Source organism: Dendropsophus ebraccatus, chromosome 2 (assembly GCF_027789765.1).
Source record: "Dendropsophus ebraccatus isolate aDenEbr1 chromosome 2, aDenEbr1.pat, whole genome shotgun sequence".
In the NCBI taxonomy this organism is placed as follows: domain Eukaryota; kingdom Metazoa; phylum Chordata; class Amphibia; order Anura; family Hylidae; genus Dendropsophus; species Dendropsophus ebraccatus.
Genome location: NC_091455.1, coordinates 75,001,610 through 75,022,782, shown reverse-complemented (window position 1 = coordinate 75,022,782; position 21,173 = coordinate 75,001,610). Strand labels below are relative to the sequence as shown.

The window sequence follows — 21,173 nt, the reverse complement described above, 5'->3', positions numbered from 1 at the left end:
GTATCCTATGGGCTGCCCGGACGATCAGCGATCCCCCGGGCAGCCCCCCCCCAGCACTCACCCGCTCGCCGACGCCGCGGCGGCAGCGAGCGGGGAACGAGGAGCAAACGAGCGCTAATAGCGCTCGTTTGCTCCTCCAAACGACTCGTGGAATAGGGGCATTAGCCATGTGTGGCATCTTCATGGAGGACACAATAAGGGTCTGCTGGATGTGGCCCCATCCGCTCTGGTAATGACAGAACCTCCATCTAAAACACACTGAATGGTGAAAGGAGGAATATGGCTGTCTTATCTGCAGTGAGACACACTTATGTCTGTATATTGGAGCGCCTGTCATCAGTAATGTGAGGGACTCCTAAGCACCGGTCACACAGTGCGGCTTCCTTCAGGTGCCCCCATCCATCCATCCAGCAGCAGCTGAGCTCTCAGGACGCCCACAGCAATGATGGCCGCCCGCTACCTCTGCCCAGAGATAATACTTTACCCTCGTACTTCAGGGGATCTCCAAGAAGGCGGAGCTGGATATGGACCCGCCCCTATATTCATAGCTCTCAGCTGATTGGCTGCAGGGGGCAGAGCCGGTTGCCAAGTTAGCAGTGAGCGAATGATGCTGGGAAAGGGGCGTGGAAGTAACCGGAAGAAGGCGTGGTCTGTGAGGCCGGTGTCGCGGTTGGTGTCGCAGGTTTGGGCTGCTTGTTTCCTCTTCTTTTCCCGTAAACACCGCCGCTGTGTCCGGAGTCCGTGCGGAGAGCAATGCGGCAAGGCGGGGAGCTGTGAAGGCCGCACCGGGGAGCGGCTACTCCCAGCACCGGAGACATGGAGAACGAGTTCAAGAGTATAGATGAGGAGAACCGCTGGTGCCCGCTGTATGGAGTGAGTAGTGTGCCTGTCACTGTGTGCCCGCCCGGCGGGGCCATCTTCCTGGAAGTCCGCTCAGGTTTCCATGTATTACAGTGTCCGTACTGTAGTGTGTGGTGCCCGGCGGTACCGCATCCATGTATCATGTCTTTACATAGACTCCATCCAGTAGTGTCAGTACATAGACTCCATCCAGTAGTGTCAGTACATAGACTCCATCCAGTAGTGTCAGTACATAGACTCCATCCAGTAGTGTCAGTACATAGACTCCATCCAGTAGTGTCAGTACATAGACTCCATCCGGTAGCGTTAGTCCATAGACCCCCATCCGGTAGCGTCAGTCCATAGACCCCCATCCGGTAGCGTCAGTCCATAGACCCCCATCCGGTAGCGTCAGTCCATAGACCCCCATCCGGTAGCGTCAGTCCATAGACCCCCATCCGGTAGCGTCAGTCCATAGACCCCCATCCGGTAGCGTCAGTCCATAGACCCCCATCCGGTACTGCCAGTCCATAGAGCCTGACCCCCATCCGGTACTGCCAGAACATAGTGCCTGACCCCCATCCGGTACTGCCAGAACATAGTGCCTGACCCCCATCCGGTACTGCCAGAACATAGTGCCTGACCCCCATCCGGTACTGCCAGAACATAGTGCCTGACCCCCATCCGGTACTGCCAGAACATAGTGCCTGACCCCCATCCGGTACTGCCAGAACATAGTGCCTGACCCCCATCCGGTACTGCCAGAACATAGTGCCTGACCCCCATCCGGTACTGCCAGAACATAGTGCCTGACCCCCATCCGGTACTGCCAGAACATAGTGCCTGACCCCCATCCGGTACTGCCAGAACATAGTGCCTGACCCCCATCCGGTACTGCCAGAACATAGTGCCTGACCCCCATCCGGTACTGCCAGAACATAGTGCCTGACCCCCATCCGGTACTGCCAGAACATAGTGCCTGACCCCCATCCGGTACTGCCAGAACATAGTGCCTGACCCCCATCCGGTACTGCCAGAACATAGTGCCTGACCCCCATCCGGTACTGCCAGAACATAGTGCCTGACCCCCATCCGGTACTGCCAGAACATAGTGCCTGACCCCCATCCGGTACTGCCAGAACATAGTGCCTGACCCCCATCCGGTACTGCCAGAACATAGTGCCTGACCCCCATCCGGTACTGCCAGAACATAGTGCCTGACCCCCATCCGGTACTGCCAGAACATAGTGCCTGACCCCCATCCGGTACTGCCAGAACATAGTGCCTGACCCCCATCCGGTACATAGTACCCGACCCCATCCTGTAATGTCAGTACATAGAGCTGACCCCATCCAGTACATAGTGCCCGACCCCATCTAGTAGTGTCAGTACATAGTGCCCGACCTTATCCAGTAGTGTCAGTACAGTCATGGCCAAAAGTTTTGAGAATGACACAAATATTAAATTTTCACATGATCTGCTGCCCTCTGGTTTTCATGTGTGTTTGTTAGATGTTTTTATCACATACAGAAATATAATTGCAATCATATTATGAGTTAGATAAGCTTATATTGACAATTAGAATGAGTTAATGCAGCAAGTCAATATTTGCAGTGTTGACCCTTCTTCTTCAGGACCTCTGCAATTCTCCCTGGTATGCTCTCAATCAACTTCTGGAGCAAATCATGACTGATAGCAGTCCATTCCTGCACAATCAATGCTTGCATTTTGTCAGAATTTGTTGGTTTTTGTTTGTCCACCCGTCTCTTGATGATTGACCACAAGTTCTCAATGAGATTAGAATCTGGGGAGTTCCCTGAGCCATTTAGTTATCACCTTTGTTTTATGGCAAGGTGCTCCATCATGCTGGAAAAGGCATTGTTTATCGCCAAACTGCTCCTGGACGGTTGGGAGAAGTTGCTCTTGGAGGACATTCTGGTACTAGAGATGAGCGAACCTCGAGCATGCTCGAGTCCATCCGAACCCGAACTTTCGGCATTTGATTAGCGGTGGCTGCTGAAGTTGGATAAAGCCCTAAGGCTATGTGGAAAACATGGATATAGTCATTGGCTGTATCCATGTTTTCCAGACAACCTTAGAGCTTTATCCAAGTTCAGCAGCCCCAGCTAATCTAATACCGAACGTTCGGGTTCGGATCGACTCGAACCCGGTTCGCTCATCTCTATCTGGTACCATTCTTTATTCTTGGCTGTGTTTTTAGGCAAGACTGTGAGAGCCGATTCCCTTGGCTGAGAAGCAACCCCACACATGAATGGTTTCAGGGTGCTTTACAGTTGGCATGAGACAAGACTGGTGGTAGCGCTTACCTCGTCTTCTCCGAATAAGCTGTTTTCCAAATGTACCAAACTATCGGAAAGGGGATTCATCAGAGAAAATGACTTTACCCCAGTCCTCAGCAGTCCACTCCCTGTACCTTTTGCAGAATATCAGTCTGTCCCTGATGTTTTTTCTGGAGAGAAGTGGCTTCTTTGCTGCCCTTCTTGAGACCAGGCCTTGCTCCAAGAGTCTCCGCCTCACAGTGCGTGCAGATGCACTCACACCTGCCTGCTGCCATTCCTGAGCAAGCTCTGCACTGCTGGTAGCCCGATCCCGCAGCTGAAACACTTTTAAGAGACGGTCCTGGCGCTTGCTGGTCTTTCTTGGGCACCCTGGAGCCTTTTTGGCAACAATGGAACCTCTCTCCTTGAAGTTTTTGATGATGCGATAGATTGCTAACTGAGGTGCGATCTTTCTAGCTGCGATACTCTTCCCTGTTAGGCCATTTTTGTGCAGTGCAATGATGACTGCATGTGTTTCCCTAGAGATAAATGATGCCAAGCACCAGTCTCCTTTTAAAGTGTCCAGTGGTGTCATTCTTACTTAACAATGGCAGATTGATCTCCAGCCCTGTCCTCATCAACACCCACACCTGTGTTAATGGAGCAATCACTGGAACAATGTTAGCTGGTCCTTTTAAGGCAGGGCTGCAATGATGTTGAAATGTGTTTTAGGGGATAAAGTTAATTTTCTAGGCAAATATTGACTTATCAAGTAATTGCTGTTAAGCTGATCACTCTTTATAACATTCTGGAGTATATGCAAATTGCCATTTTAAAAACTGAAGCAGTAGACTTTGTAAATATTAATATTTGTATCATTGTCAAAATGTACAGTATAGTGCATGCCTCTGATCATATAGTAGTGCCTCTACACAGTATTCAGTACTAACTCCACAAAGTTATGTCTCTATACCCTTCTACAAAGCTATGTCTCTACATAGTACATGACTCCATACAGTGGTAGCATATACATATGGCATGTACATAGTTTGTGTTCCAGTGCGTGTTTCTGATGTGATAGTGGCGTCTTGTCATACAGTAGTGTCTGTACATAGTATTCAGTGATGTCCTTATATAACCAAGAGGCAGTAGGTGATCAGCACTCAAGTTTCGATCCCTTCAGTATGGTTAATAGTGTTTTTTTTTTCTGGCTGTATGCCACTCTAGGAGCACATGAGAGTTGTCCCTGGACCCAAGGGTCACCAAATGTAAGGATGAACACAAACAATTCTCTTCAGCTTGCTAAAATTCAATTCTTTAAATAGCAATTAAAAACTGACGTGTTTCGGGCTTAAGGTCGAGTAAGCCCGAAACGCGTCGGCTTTTTAATTGCTATATAAAGAATTGAATTTTAGAGAGCTGGAGAGAATCATTTGTGTATGTCCCTATATAACCTGTAGTTCAGAAGTAGTACTGCCTTTACATAGTGGTGTCTTATTGTACATCTTGTAGTAGTACCTCCTATTGGTGATATGTAAATGTCGTAGGTTCCCCTGTATTGTAGTGTCTCCAAATAGTAGGTCCTCGTATAGTAGTACCTCTATGCTGATTCTTCTGTATAGCTTTGTTAAAGGGAACCATTCACCCCGTGGCCCCCGTTAGAAACAGACATACAGTGACATAAAGGTCAATATACTTACCACATCGCTCCCGGTCCCGTCCCGGATCTCGTTGTTGACACGGAGAAATCGCCGATTCTTCTTCTCGCGCCCATTATGGTAATGAGCGCCGCCGGCCCGAAGTCCAGCCTTCTCCCCGCCTCCGACACTTGATTGACGCCGGGTCTTCTTCCTCCTCGTCTTCTTTCTTCTCGCCGGATCCCGCGCAGGCGCCGTGACGGTCGTTTTCGGCGCATGCGCAGTTCACAATTGAAGCCGCTCTGCAGCTCCACTGTTTACTGCGCGTGCGCCGATTGGCTCGAACACGCATCCTGTTTACCGCGCAGGCGCAGAAGAGGTGACGAGACCATCGCAGCGGCGCCTGCGCGGGAATTCGGCAGAAGACTGAAGACTGAAGACGTCAATCAAGTTCCAGGAGGCGTGGATGGGCGGCGACGAGAAGAGGACCTCATGAATAAGTTGGACTCGTCCGTCGTTTCCTATGGACGTTGGACTCATCTCAGCTCATTACCATAATGGGCGGGAGAAGAAGAATCAGCGATTTCTCCGTGTCAACAACGAGATCCGGGACGGGACCGGGAGCGATATGGTAAGTATATTGACCTTTATGTCACTGTATGTCTGTTTCTAATGGGGGCCACGGGGTGAATGGTTCCCTTTAACTTAGAGACGTTTATAGTTCATAACTCAAGTTGAGTACCTATATTTTGTGGTGTGTTTCCTCCTTCTAGTAATGTATCTTGTATTAGTGCTTCCTTATAGTCCATGTCATTGTGCAGTAATGTTTACAGCTAGTGATGTTTCTACAGGATTTGGCCTGTAGGCAAATGTGTAAATTCTATACTGTTATCTGGTCCCTATAAAGCTAGGTCCACAACACATTTTTGATATACAATTATCGTTTTTTTTTTTTTTTTTTTTTTGCTTAAAAACATATGCACCTTTAAAGGGCTCCTAGAATGGCTGCATGCACCTTGCAGTTGGCTGTGCGGTGGTGTCGGGGGATCCCCACTCTGTGGGCTTCATGTGTGGTAAACTCCATTTTAATACCGCATGCAAGGCAGGGGGAGAGCCGTGAACTAGTCATCTGGGCTGTGACTAGTCATGGCTCTGTTGTGTTATTGTGCTCTGCAGGGTGATTGACAGGCAAGGAGGCCATGCTAATTGTACAGACAGGGAGTGGAGGGGACATAATAATGTATACTTACTAGAGATGAGCGTGCACGCTCTAATGAATATACGCAACTTGAAAGTCCTTGACACTCGTACTGCTTGCTGTGTTAGTGCTAGTTAACAAAAATCCTATTGAAAGGCTACTGAGAAGCGCCAAGATTTTCAACCCAACCTTCCAAATTAGCAGAGGACCTAGCCACTGGTCTTCACTATCAATGCTCAGCCAACCAGTGGCTGAGGCAGAGATAGTGAACCCAGATAAGTAGAATTTCTCTGCTCCCCCACCAACAGAGCACAATCTGGCTTCTAGGGGGTTAAATTAACCCCCTGTGGGTCAGATTACTTTCAGATTAACTAGGCCTAATCCGCTTGGCTAGACCGCTTTTACCAATAGGTACTTTTTATTGATGAATATGTATTGGGGTAGGTTCACTGTATTTTATCTATATGAATTGACCCTAAACAGGACATCATAGTGAATGCAAATGGAACACCCTACTGTTTACATCCATGACCATTGACTTAGTTCACTTTAGTCAAGCAGTGAGCCTGGACCACCACTTATTTACCGAACAAAGGGATATGGCACATTTTATTTCTCTTTGACATCTTAAAGTGTACCTGTCATTTGAACAGACTTTTGACATAGCCAAATGTCAGAAGTTTGTATCAGTAGGGGTTCGGGGGCTGAGACTGCTGCTTGCCGTTATAAAAACAGGCAGATGCTTAGCAGTGTTCTGTGCCCCTTCATCTCCCCACTAAGGATATGTGCACACTATATGGAACCCGGGCAAATCACCCACTGCAGATTCTATGAATGGATTCTATGGCACAGGCAAAGATGTGTGCCGGGGGAAGCTGCAAAATCTGCGGTGGGTGATCCGCCCGGTTTCCGTAGAGTGCACATACCCTTACTGCTAATGTAGCAATGGATGGAATTTCAATGGCAGCCTTTGGAACTTTTGGTAGACGTGATTTCCAGAGTTTCATAGGCTCTATTATAATTGGTTGGCTTAGCGGCCTGTAACTGAAGACATGGGATCAGAAGCATCAGCGGTGGGCAGGAAACATGGGCAAAAGGCAGCAGGACAATGGAGGGCAATAGGTAAATATAAACTTTATTATTTTTACACTGTCATCAGACATCAGCTGTGCATCACTGGTGATGTGCATTCGGCAGCCGATTATTTTGTTTAAATATTAACAATCAGCTTTTCAGCTTATCATTGTCTTTATTACACAGATCGATAATCTGCCAAATAAGCCTGATAGCGCCCTATTACATGGAGCGATGATCTGCCCATGTTGGCTTGAACATTGTAACTGCTACACTTGCCTGCAGTAGAAACGGCAAAGGACCCGACCTGCCTTTTGGTTGAAGTGATGCAGATCTGTATGTGAGAGCCTGTCCACCATCAGAACTTGCCTACGTGTTCTTGGTTAAAAGTGTTGTTGGAACAACCCTTTAAAAGTGTCCTTCTAATTGCATTGGAAAGATGCAGGTCAGAACAGTTGGTGATATAACAGTACGTTGTCCAATGAGACATGCACATATCCTAATGGAATTGATGACCTATGTACAAGAATGTTTTGTTTTATTCATGGTAAACTGTGCTTTGTTGCCACACTTACTATTAAATAACAAAATGTTATCATTTTGTGGTAATCCTAGGAATAAATTGCAACTTAACTGCACAACAGGAATAAACTCCCTTTGTAAATTGTACTTTTTCTTGTGCAAAGTAGCATGAGGATCTACATTAGAATTAGCCACAATGGAAATCAACAAGGCAGAAAACGGCAGAATAAAATGTTAAATGTGTTTAACACAGTTGTATAATATACCTCATTAAAAAAGTAAAGAAGTAGTCTTGCTGTAGCAAAAATCTGACTGACTGCAGGGGAGAAAATAACAATAATTTCTTACCTCTCGCCGTGCCTGCGATGTGCCGCGTGACAGACTGATGAAGCCATGTGATGACATTTTGACTGCCTGTCCCGGCTGATGGATTATGTGCTCAGCCAGTCAGTTACTGGCAGAGCGGGTAGTCCATCTACTGGGATGTGATGTCTGCTCTGCAGGATGTCCCAGAGCAGCAATAGAGTGCTGGGGAGGCACGGGGAGAGGCGAGTTGGGATAGTTAATGTTCCCCCCTGCCCCTGCTGTTTGAAAAATTTTTCGCGTGGCCGAACTTCTCCTTTGACCTAGGCTACCAGCTAAATGCTTGCTGATTCTGTCAGAATTAAAGGGGTATTTGGGCAGCAACTGGTATTTAAATAAAACAATCACCCCAATATACTATAGTGTTATTACTAATAGTACAGGCTTAAAGGAAAAGTCCGGCAAATTTTTTTTATTTAAGTATTGTATTGCCTGCCAAAAGTTATATAAATGACCAATATACACTTATTACGCTGCGCTTACTACTGCATCAAGGCTTCACTTCCTGGATAAAATGGTGATGTCACGACCCGACTTCCAGAGCTGTGCGGGCTGTGGCTGCTGGAGAGAATGATGGGAAGGGGGAAAATGAGGGACACTGAGCATCCCTCTGCCATCATCCTCTCCAGCAGCCACAGCCCGCACAGCTCTGGGAGTCGGGCGTGACATCACCATTTTATCCAGGAAGTGAAGCCTTGCTGCAGTAGTAAGTGCAAGGAAAAAAGCACTTTATGTGCATTTCCTGTAATAAGTGTATATTGGTGGTTTGTATAACTTTTGGGGGACAATACAGTACTTTAATAAAAATTTTCACCGGACTTCTCCTTTAAGTGTGCTTTTGCGCGATTCAGGGATTTGAAAATAGAAGAACTACAAAATTTCTATAGCTCCTTCCTCTCTCTGTGGACCAACCACATGTCATCCTCCTGCATCACAGGAGGCTTGGTTAGATCTTGTCTATGAGCTTTTAGCCCCACCCCCTGAGAGATACATACAGGTCCATACATATTTGGACACAAATGAAGTCTTTAGTGCAGCACTCCTTGAGATAAATAGGTTCGGTGCCTTCCAGCATGCACCCTTGCGACCACAGGTGCAAATAAACCACTTATTTTTTCTTCACGGCTTTTTCTGTTTATACATATTTGGACAGTGACACAAATTAAGTTTTTTTTTTTTTTTACCTGTTTATGGAAACATATTCAAGTTATATTTATATCATCGAAATAAAGTCCAGACTTTCCGTTTTTGTTTGAATTGTGAAGTGAAGGGTTTAGGAGTTTCAGCTCCTTAACATGTGCTGCCCTCTTTACAAAGGGTCCAAAAGTAATTGGGCAATTGACTCTTGGGCTGTTTTTACGGGTCATTCCTTCGTTATGCCATTCTCAATCAAGCAGATAAAAGGCAATTGATTTGCGGTTGGATATTTGTGTCTTGAAGATTTTTGCTGTGAAGAAAACCATACTGTCAAAGGAGCTCTTCATGCAGGTGGACCAAGCCATCCTTAAGCTACAAAAACAAAAAACAAACACCCAAGAAATTGCTATAATTTTAACAGCGGCAAAAATCCACAGTTTGGTAAATCCTGAGAAAGAAAGCACTGTTGAACTCATCAGTGCAAAAAGACCTAGGCACCCACGGAAGACAACAGTGGTGGATGACCATAGGATAATTTCCATAGTAAAGAGAAAACTCTTCACAACAGCCAACCAAGTCATCAACAATCCCCGGGATGTAGGCGTAACAAATCTACCATAAAGGTGGTGGTGCCAAGGGAACACTGTATCCACAAAAAGTAACAAAATCCCGTCACTCGCTTTGCAATAAAGAAAGTTTGTTTATTTACACAAATAAGTGGTTCGCTGCACGCTTTCCGACCATAAGGTCTTTTTCAACAGAACAGATTCTGTTGAGAAAGATCTTCTGGTTGAAACGCGTGCAGCGAACCACTTATTTGTGTAAATAAACACACTTTCTTTATTGCAAAGTGTGTGCCGGGATTCTGTTACTTTTCGTGAACGTAAATACAGAGGGTTCACTGCACAGTGCAAGCCACTTATAAGAAGGCTAGCTTGGACTTGCAAGCGTTTTTTAGATTATTTTATTTAACTTTTTTTAGTCAAGTTTGGACAGATGAAACAAAGACCAAATTTTACCAGAATAATGGAAAGAAAAAAGTATGGTCAAGGCATGATACAGCTCATGATCCAAAGCATACTACATCTGTAAAATGAGGCAGTGTGATAGAATGGGCATGCACTAGTGTTAATTTATTTTTTCATAGTGTTTATATACTTTTTATTATTTTGTCATAACTATAACACTTAAATTCGCAGTGTACATACAACATGGCGATACAACACTTTGACATACATTACATTGGATTTGCGGCAGTGTATGCACAAACACGGATGAATTTTGAGCTGTTCCGAGACATTCTATGTGCTCAAATTCAGCCAAACTGGTTGGTTGGCGTTTCATACTACAGATGGAATATGACCCAAAATATTACGTGAAAGCAACCCAGGAGTTGCAGTAAAGTACAATATTCTTGAAAGGCTAAGTCAGTCACCTGATCTCAACCCAATTGAGAATACATTTCACTTGTTAAAGATACGAAAAAATAGAATGGTACCATGTTAGCCAGAAGAAGCAATGTGGTGGTAAATTATTTTCGATCAAAATGTGTTAGGAGTTACTGTGTTGCCATCTCCTCACTCTTCTTCTGGCTACAGCACCAGCGCTGTGGCCCTGAGCGATGTCGGCGTCCAGAAGCAGATGAAGGCTTTCATCGAGCAAGAAGCCAATGAGAAAGCCGAAGAGATCGACGCCAAGGCAGAGTTTAACATTGGGAGGGGTCGACTGGTGCAGATGCAGAGGCTGAAAATCATGGAGTATTACGAGAAGCAGATTGTGTAGCAGAAGATTCTGATGTCCAACCTGATGAACCAGACAAATATTTTTATAAGTAGAAAGTGATTTGACCTATAATCACAATTGAGGTGTTTTTATGAAGATTTGCTGTTTTATGTTGCATCTTTACTGAATTTTGGCTTTGTTTTTGTGACATTTTTTTCCCAAATCGTAGTAAAAAATGTATGCAATTTTACCCCCACTTTTTTAATGCACTTTCTGGAATTTTAGACAAATCACAGCAAAAATGCATTTTGTGATCATGGCCTCACAATCTTTTACAATCTGCATATATACTTTCCTTCTGCTAATGCCCCATGCTGTAGGTGTGTGTGTGTGTAATAATATATAGTGTTCCTGAATGTGAAGGGGTTTTCGTGTGTGTGTGGGTTTGTGTGAGCAGCCCCAGCACACATTAGAGTCTAGAACAGGAGAGGTACCCATCACTGACTGATCAGGATCCCTGCAGTGTGACTGTGAGGGTCCTGATCACTTTTCCTGACAGATTGGGGTGTAATACGTACCTGTTATCGTGTCAGATCAGCGGAACGTTTTTAAAAACCTTGTAAAACCCCTCCCCCCCCAAAAAAAGTTTAAATCACCTCTTTCCCATTTTACAAATAAAAATGTGAAAATAAATTTAAAAAAATTGATATCATAAGGTATGAAATTGTCCGATCTTTTGAAATGTTCCAGTGTTGTTCCTGTATGGTGAAAGGCATAAATGAAAAATGGGGAAAAATTTTCATTATATATCAGAAGAAAAAGCGATCAAAAACTCCCTCTTTCACCAATATGTTACCAATAAAAGTATAGAAGAGACCACTGCTTCATTGACCTGGACATCTGTGCATCAATGACCTCTGGTAATGAAGGGGTTAACTATTATATGTCCTGATCCCATAAAAGCAGCAGCATACAGATCTGGGTGGGGAGGGGAAGATTCTATAAGCAGCCTGAACTATCTGATAGGTAATGATGTCATCATGTAGTTCACAGGAAGTCAGCCAAGCCAGGACAAACCACTTCCTCTGACACATTAAGCACTGTAACTTTGGTGAGACTGACTGGTAATGACTTACTGTAATGAAACACATGGGTGCTTCCATGGAATGCTTAAGGATTATTGAATGTTGCCCAATCCCAGGCAGGGACATGCCTTAGTATAAGTTCTGTGTCATACACCCTGACTGTACGCTTCAAAACTACACTACAGCTCCATGTTTTTTTTGTTTTATAATAGATAGCAACGCCTTGCGTGATATGAGCCGTACAATGTCTTCAAGCTTTATTTACATTCACATTTGAGTTTGGATACTGGTCCTGTCTGTGCTTGATCTAAGCCAGGCAGCCTGGTTGTTTAATTCTGTGGCAAAGTAATGTTTCCAGCATTTGGAAATGTCTCTTATATTTCTGGTTATCGTACTTTAAGATGTCTTAAAAGCTTTATTTGATCTTCTCAGAAAACAGGGCACTACTTAAGGGAACTGGGTGCTTGTAAAATGTAACTTAATATTTAATTGCTGATCATTTTCAGCTTCCTTCTCTTACACAGTAAAACAGCCTTAGTACTATAAAGCACTTTCTTAGCAAAGGTGGAGCCAGGTAGCTATTGCTCCTAGAAATCTGCTGCAGGCACCTGCTGAGGCCAAGTTCCACAGTGCGGTCACCACATGCACCCTAAACCATACCCCCATGCTGTCAACAGTAGCCCTGCCATTTTGCCAGTCAATTCCGGCAACATCACTTATCCTTTGGTGTGCAATGTGAGAATGCTGCCTAACTTTTCAGCTTGTTTTCTGGTTACAACAATCTTGCCTCCACTTCAGAGACAGACTTTTCTCAGCAGCCCACACAGCAAATTGATGGTCGTGACTGTGTCCTCTATGTGACTAGCTGAGTAGGCTGTCCCTGCTAAGACGAGTCCGTCTTGGTGTGGAGGCGGGATCATTCTGTGGAGGACCTGAAGATGCCTAGGACACTGGGGGTTGTAGAAAGGTAAGAATAGCATGTGTATGTTGCTGCCTTGGCAGAGAACATATCAAAAGTTTAAAATGTCCAGAGTACCCCTTTAACTGTATGACTTAAAAAATAAAAATTAGTTTGGCCGCTAATGGTAAAGACACATAGGTTGTATTTGCGTAGGATACAACTCAAAAAAATCACAGGTGGACTAGGGGAATTGTCAGGAAAATTAAAATGGAAATGTTGTGCATCGGGCTTACAGGGCATACAAATGTCAGGCTAGAGGGATACTTGTGGACATAGCTAAAAAGCACTTCTGCTGGCTTATTTTCATGTTGCTAACTTTGTTGCCTTTTTGTTCCCCCCCCCCCCCCCCCCTTCCCCCAAAACTGATCACTACCTATAAAAAAAATTATTTAACCCACTGGATGCTGCTGAGTGTAGCATCAAGATGGTAAAAATCTACATATGTGTGGTGTTTTTGTGAAGAGTGCCCTGCAATGCAGTGAAGAGAAAAGATTAGTTGTCATGGCAACCTGAGTCCTTCCGAAGGCCTCCATGGCTGCCATGACAGATCTACTATTACAATTTGGCATAGAGCGGCTGTACTAGGCCATCAGTCTGAGAGTTCACTGTGATATGTATTACCATAAAATGTACATATCACAGCCTGTATTTATTCAAGTCACCCCTCCTTTTCCAGTTGTTCAAATAAAAAATATAAACTCCATCATATTTGATATGGCCACATGCAGAAGTATTTGCTTTCTATATAACAATATAGAAGGCAAATCCTGGAAACAAAATGCCCAAATTTGGGTCTTAATGACCTCACAGAAAAATTAATATAAAGCAATTAAGTCTCACCCATGCTGACATGGTAGTAATAACACTACAGCACAGAAAGCTCATCATAGATCAGTAAATGGTGCAGTATAAAACTTTTATAGTACGGTGTTTAAATGAGGCTCTTTTGAAAGACATGGTTTGTAAGATGGAAGTGGAGAGGCCAATAAGCAATTTCACAGGCATGTATTCATCTGACAAGACTCCCTTTCCCATTCCATGGGAAGCTCTAAAATGTGTGGTGGGGGTGGGGGGTGGGGTGGGATGGTTGTCAAGTGGAAGACAGAATTTGGTGCCAAGTTGAAATCCTTGTTTGAGGAATTGGATGTGACCTCCAGAACATACAAATACTCCTCAGTAAAATAACCATACTGAGGAACGGCATTAAATCTTAGTCACACAATCTACCACTAGGTGCCAGGAAAGGTTTTGCATGTTACCTGTATGAACAAGCCAACAAATGTGGAAGAGTTTTAGCCTTATATCTACACCCCCAAACCTTTTCTACATATCTTTCAGCTCTTTGGCTTCCGAATGGTGGCCTTATCCATAACCTATGCCAAATTACAAATGCGTTTAGGACTTAGTATACGAGTCTGTACAGTATTCAGGGCGCTTACTCTGTCAGTGCCCAACTTGGTGGCCAGGTGATGGAACTATGTTCAAGAAAGAGCCCTTCCCACAGATTCAGAGGAGGGGGAGTTGCTAGAGTTTCCTTTTATGTAGTTAGAATTGAATGCTGCAATCTCAGACCCAAAGAACAGTAATAGCCTAGGCCTGGATTGCTTCATAGCTCCATTCTAAAACGCCTACAAAGTATAATTGATACCTCCTAATGCTTAAAGCTAGAGAGAAGCAAATTTACTGTACTAACAGCGAAGTGCCTCGTTAGCTTGGCAGTCAGGTGATCAGCCGGCTGACTTTGAACCCCTTGCTGCTCTCTTCCAGGTGCCTAGAAAAGCTGGATCTAGTTCTGGGAATCTGGGAGGAGTCCCTGAACAATATTCAGCTTTTCCATGTCCCTGCAGCGGAATGGCACAGAGTTCAAAGGCAGCCAGCTGATAATCTGACTGCCAAGCTAACGAAGCACTGTGCTTCAAAAATACTATAAATTCGCTCATCTGTACTTGGAGCATTCAGCGGTATCTCCCCGTCCTGCCCTTTCCTGCAATGGGCTCTGGAAACTCATGTATGGTTGAGCAGTTGTACACAGTACTACAGGTTTCAGAATGCAGTGCTTTCCCTCAGCTGTTCATCACAGTTCTCCACCCTGCCCATTCCCCGCCCAAAGCTGTTGCAGAACATCTAGGCTGTGTTCACACATTGCAGTTTCATTGTGTTATTGAATTATTCACAGTAATTTATGATTTCATTGTGGTCCCACCCACCCACACAGCACGCTGTATCCTCTACCTGTAACACCACACAGCACGCTGTATTCTCTACCTGTAACACCACACAGCACGCTGTATTCTCTACCTGTAGCGCTGATATTGGAATAAAGTAAATAACTTTTTTTTTTTTCTTTTCATTTCCACGCACATATTATGATCAAGCATATGTTATCTTTGAAGTTGAGCCCCACAATAAGGCTTTGATCCTCTCTGCCGTTTAGCATCATCTACTTGTGTTACTGCATCATTTTTGTGAATACGCTGCGGTACTGCAATTTTACTCCAACATGTGTGAACACAGACCTAATTTCACTGCACACTTCTGCATCAGTAGAGTTCCAGCACCTGCTTCTGTCCTTGCCTGCTCAGGTGTAGTGAGGGGCTGGTTAGAGATATTAAATCATTCAGGGGATCGGGGGATCCGGCCAAGCCTCCTGTGACATCACACCCTGCCCCCTGTCTGCATCATCAGCCTGATCTCAGCGAACACACACAATGTGAGACAGAGGCATGGAAGATTTGTCTCCTAAGGGGGGATAGCAGAAGGGAGCAGGAGACAATGTGGATTTGCACAGATGCCAGTTTTCCTCACTTCCTGGATTTCTATCATCTACCAGTGTGGGAGAACAGTACAGATACAGTAATACATTGTATAGACACATATTTAACTTTTAATGTACTTTTAAAGCGACTCTGTAACCACAATCTGTCCCCCCCAAACCACTTGTACATTCGGATAGCTGCTTTTAAGCCAAGATCTGTCTTGGGGTCCGTTCGGCAGGGGATGCAGTTATTGTCATAAAAATAACTTTTAATCCAGCAGCGCTGTGTCTAACGGCCGGGGCTTACATTTGTATATGCATTAGGCTGGCACACCTTCTCTGTCTTTCCTTTCCACCCTCCTCAACATTTACTGCTGTTTGAGCTTTGCACTGGTGTATTAATGATCCAGCCCATGTTCATTATACACACAGGTGGGGAATAGGAAGCAATCTGCCTGGAGCATTCCTAATGTTGAGGAGGGTGGGGAGGAGGGACAGAGAGGGTGTGCCAGCCTAATGCATATACAAATGTAAGCCCTGGCCGTTAGACACAGCGTTGCTGGATTAAAGGTTATTTTTATGACAATAAGTGCATCCCCTGCCGATCGGACCACAGGACAGATCTTGGATTAAAAGCAGCTATCCGAAGGTACAAGTGGTTTGGAGGGGTCAGATTGTGGGTACAGAGTCTCTTTAATCGAAAACAAGTTTTTCTTATCTGGAGTTCCTTTTTAATTAATCCGGAATCTTACTTTTATAAAGTCCCGCCCTGTATGCTAATTTCATCTAAGTAGTCATCTAGGCTGTGGCTCCATGTAGTCACGGTCCTGGGTCGGGTTGCAGTGCTGCAATGTGCAATGCCTGCCCCCGGGTGAAGTCACAGTGTACAGCGCTTTCCATCACATCCAAAGGGGTGTGATAACAGCACTGCAACCCGCCCAGGAGCGTGACTACATGGAGGAGCCACAGCCTAGATGACTACTTAGATGAAATTAGCATACAGCGCTGGACTTCATAAAAGTAAGATTCCGGATTAATTAAGCAGGGGATGCAGGTTACAGGGGTATGTTTGGGAAGCATGCTGGGTGATGTACCAGCACGTTTCCTTAGCTGTTTTGCCGTTTGGCTTCATTGGTTCCCTTTAAACTTCTTCCAAACTGTCCCTTTTCATGTGCCCAATTATTTCAAAACCTTTCTATGAGCAATTATAGGCTTCAACTGGTCTGTCTCTAATCAAACTTTTGCATGGGCCAGTTATCATGCAAAGAATTGTTAAATCCTTCGAATTTAAGCAATAATCTTGAGGTGTAAACACAGCAAAGGTCAAACAACACACGAAAATTTGTTCCTATGTTGTAGTTTGCATATTTTCAGCTGACCTCAAGTGTGTCTCTCCATGACTTAGTGGCTCAGAGTTTCGTGCCATCAGCCAATATGAGGAATTAAAAGGGTAGTGCAGCCTTTAAAAATTATTCACTTAATAACACACATTACAAAGTTATACAACTTTGTAATGTGTGTTATGTAAATGAATGGCATTTACACAGAAAGATTATCTGCCAAAGATTTTTAGCCAAAGCCAGGAATGGATTTGAAAAGAGGAGAAATCTCAGGCTTTCCTTTATGGCCTGATCTCTGTTTATAGTCTGTTCCTGGCTTTGGCTTCAGATAATCCGTCAGATTTCCTACCTAAATTTGTGCACCTTTCTAATCCCTTATTCGTGTCTCCGCCCACTGTTCCTCTCCCATTCCCCTTCTTTTTTTCCTCTTCCTCTTTTCTACATGATTATGCTATTTCCAATGTGTAAAATTCTCTTTAGTGTGCTGGCATTTGCTATGTAGTCTATAATGCTGATGCTTTGCCATAACTCTGTAGTTATGCTGAGGTCTTTAATCTCACTAATACATAGCATTGTGATTTTTGAGATCTTTAATAAAAAAACAAATTATGCATAAAACATACAGGGGTCAGAAGCCTACAAGGTTGCAGAATTGTAGGGTGTTATTTCACCCCATAATTTTACTACTTTAACAGTACTTTCTTTTTTTTTTTTTTTTTTTTAAATGTAGTGTAATTAACAGAGCCTTTTTATGAGGGTTTGTTTTTTGCTAAACCAAATGTGCAACTGTTAAAGATGAAGTCCGACAAAAATTTGTATTGTATTGCTTCTAAAAGTTATACAAATCACCAAAATACACTTATTACGGGAAATGCTTATGAAGTGCTTTTTTTCCCTGCACTTACTACTGCATCAAGGCTTCACTTCCTAGATAACATGTTGATGTCACGCCCCGACTCCCAGAGCTGTGCGGGCTGTGGCTGCTGGAGAGGATGATGGCAGAGGGATGCTCCGTGTCCCTCAGTGTCCCCTGCCATCATCCTCTCCAGCAGCCACAGCCTGCACAGCTCTGGCAGTCGGGTCGTGACATCACAATTTTATATTGGTGTATATTCGTCACTTGTATAACTTTTGGAGGGCAATACAATAATTTAATAAAAGTTCTTGCCTGACTTCTCCTTTTAATGTTCAGCCCTAGCACATTGTAGGTTTTTAGTTTTTCAGTAAGAGCACCTGGCCTGTATGGTTTAGCAAATACTTTAAATATGTGCTATTCTTACTAGAAATGTATGACTCCATAACCAACTGCTGGGACCCTAGATGATCTTGGGAACTGGGAGTTGACAAATCACATGTGCATTGCTGTTGTGTTCATTGTCTAATGGTGCTTTTAGACGGAGCGATAATTCGCCCGATCGCACTATTAATGATTTTGAATGAACGATGTGTTTTTTATAACGATCAGCGTTTAGACTGAACGATACATCGTACAGAAAAATCGTTTTGCGATCGGATAAGCCTATCTCACACATAGGTTAAACTGGTGAACGACTGTTTAAACGGAACGATCTGCGAATTTTTTACGAATGACAATTTAAGAACATGTTGAAAGATCAAAATGAACGATTTCTCGCTCGTGGCTTGATCGTTCGTAGTGTTTACACGTACGATTATCGTTCAAATCCGATCGTTATTGCGCAAATTTGAACGATAATCGTTCCGTCTAAAAGCACCATAAGGAACTACCAAAGATAGACAATTACAAAACTTTTGGCAACTTCCTTAGAGAATGAATAGTGTGACAGAGCACACTTGGGTCCTTGTTCCCAGCACTCGGACCCCCTACAGTGTGACCCTTATCCCCTAGCTTGTTGAGAGGAGATAAATAAATTATTTGGAAAAACCCTTTAAGAAATTTCTGTATTTTTAATTTTGTTTTGTAAAAATAAGGGAAAATTTTTTTATTTTAATCAAAATCCAAAAAAGTTGGATTAAATTTAAACTTTAATTTTAGGCAGTATGGCCCAGCCCTAATGGCATATCAAGTATACATATGCGCAATATGTATTACAAATCCCTATTATGGAGGGGTCACTTTTTTATTTATTTAATTTAATATAAAAAAAAAAAATTTTTTTAAATTGGGTGATCTGTATAGCTTTATTTGTAAATCTTGGTACGTTACATCAGTGATTTTCAACCTTTTTTGAGCCGCGGCACACTTTTTATACTTAAAAAATCCCGGGGCACACCACCAACCAAAATGGCACAAAATGACACTAAAACAGTACATATTATACATATAGTTAATAATATAGATTCTAAATGTATTTATACTCACTCAGTGTGAAACCTGGGCCTGTTTTCTTCTCCCCCCTGTGCTTCTCTCCTGTGCTTCTCTCCACTATACTTCTCCCCCCTGCTTCTCTCCTGTGCTTCTCTCCACCATACTTCTCCCCCCTGCTTCTCTCCTGTGCTTCTCTCCTGTACTTCTCTCCCCCCTGCTTCTCTCCACCAAACTTCTCTCCCCCATGCTTCTCTCCGCTGTTTCTCTCCCCCATCCCCATGTTTCTCTCCCCCATTGTTTTCTCCTGTTTCACAGGGGAACCATAGTTTGGGGAACTTTCCCCGCGGCACACCCGACCATGTGTCGCGGTATACTACACGGACCACATGGAAGTCATGGACGATGACACATGTTTCATTTTTATTTTATCCCACTATACAAATTTCCAGGAACTTGGCATTTGTTGTAAGTGCATGGCTTCTCTTTGTAACGTGTCAAAAGTTTTGTTTTTTTCTAATTACATATACACTTTTTAATGGGTGTGAAACTAAGTATTTCTTTAGATCAGGGATGGGGAACCTTCACCCCGCTTGCTGTTGATAAAACAGCAATTCCCATCATGCAGAGGCTGTCCAAGCATGATGGGAATTGTAGTTTTGGTACTAGGAGGTTCCCCATCTCTGCTTTAGGCCATTGTGAGGAGGCCTGTGGTAGGTTGTATTATACAGCAATGCATTGTATTGTCTGGGTAAGGAACAGGAGTGTCACAGAATTGATAACTTGTCTTGCCTTCTACCTCATCCTGAGCAACAAACATTTTTCATTGGCCAACACACTCATTCTAGTTTGTATCGCGTAGATCAAGGGAGTAAAACTCAGTCACAGTGGGACACAATAAAAAAATTGGACAAAGTCAAAGGCCAACCTTCATGTTTATTGAAGCACATATGTAGTGTTTTTGGCACTGTGGCACAAGAGTGGCGAGCGGCATTCCTTGCACTCACTGTCTCCCAACGCTGTGCACTATGATAAATTATATGATAAATTGCTATGACATGTGAAGTATAGACAGGTAGAGGACAGGGTTAAGGAAAGCTTAAGAGAGACGACAAATCCCCCAGTAGTTTCCCACATAGTAGCCAGCCCTCCCAATATTGAAAAATGAGCTTGGTCATTAAGACAAAAACTAGCTGCGGCACCCAGGGGTTAAAAAGTGGTTTAGCAATTAATACATTGAACAGCATTCTTATATTTTGACGTATATGGAGAAAAGCACTGTGCACTTACCCATAGTACAACCGACATAAGTCCTTAATTCATAACTTCACAAACAGTGGGGATGCAGGGAAAACAGTGGTCCACTGACCGGAAGAAGAGAGTCCCAAAACTGTCCTCGGTGAGGAGGCGCCTGCAATGTTTTCTCTGCACTTCTGCTGTTTGTGAAGCTATGAATTAAGGAGTTCTCTCGGATGCGTGCACGGGTGATTTTTTTTTTTTTTTTTTTTTTCTTCTTCTTCTTCTTCACATCAGTTGTACTATTGGACTGCTACTGCTGCATATAGTCTGCTACATTATCTGCATCTGGGCTTATTTACATCTCTAGCCAGTCAACTGTACCTATATTGTTGCAATGGTGCCTGTCACATTCTCCCGCTGATATTGCTTATATTTTGCCTTTAATATGATGTATAACACCAGTCGAGATGCAGCATTTATTTTTGTCATCAAACAAAAAAAAAAACTGCATGTACTAAAGAATGACAATTGTGCCTGGTAAAGAAAGGGGGAGACTGACCATTCTTGAATTTGTTTAATAAGGTACGTGGGGCAGAGATCCTTGTGAAGTAACTCCCATGTTCATGGCTTGGCTGGCAGGACATTGCTACTTTGAAGGTGCTGCTGTGTTTGTCGTCTTGTGTTTTCCTTGCTTGTAATAAGCCTGCAGGAGGCTTCCTGTTCCTTAATTTGTTGCT

General features: G+C 43.7%; 1 protein-coding gene across 1 annotated transcript in view; it reads left to right on the top strand.

Annotated features, from left to right (window-relative positions):
* The first annotated feature begins 626 nt into the window (after positions 1 to 626).
* PTPN2 (protein tyrosine phosphatase non-receptor type 2) overlaps positions 627 to 21,173 on the top strand; it is a 58,560-nt gene continuing 38,013 nt past the window's right edge. The window contains exon 1 of the mRNA XM_069957806.1: positions 627 to 873. Within this exon, the coding sequence (XP_069813907.1) occupies positions 817 to 873 (57 nt within the window). The 5' untranslated portion in view covers positions 627 to 816. The remainder of the gene's footprint in view (positions 874 to 21,173) is intronic.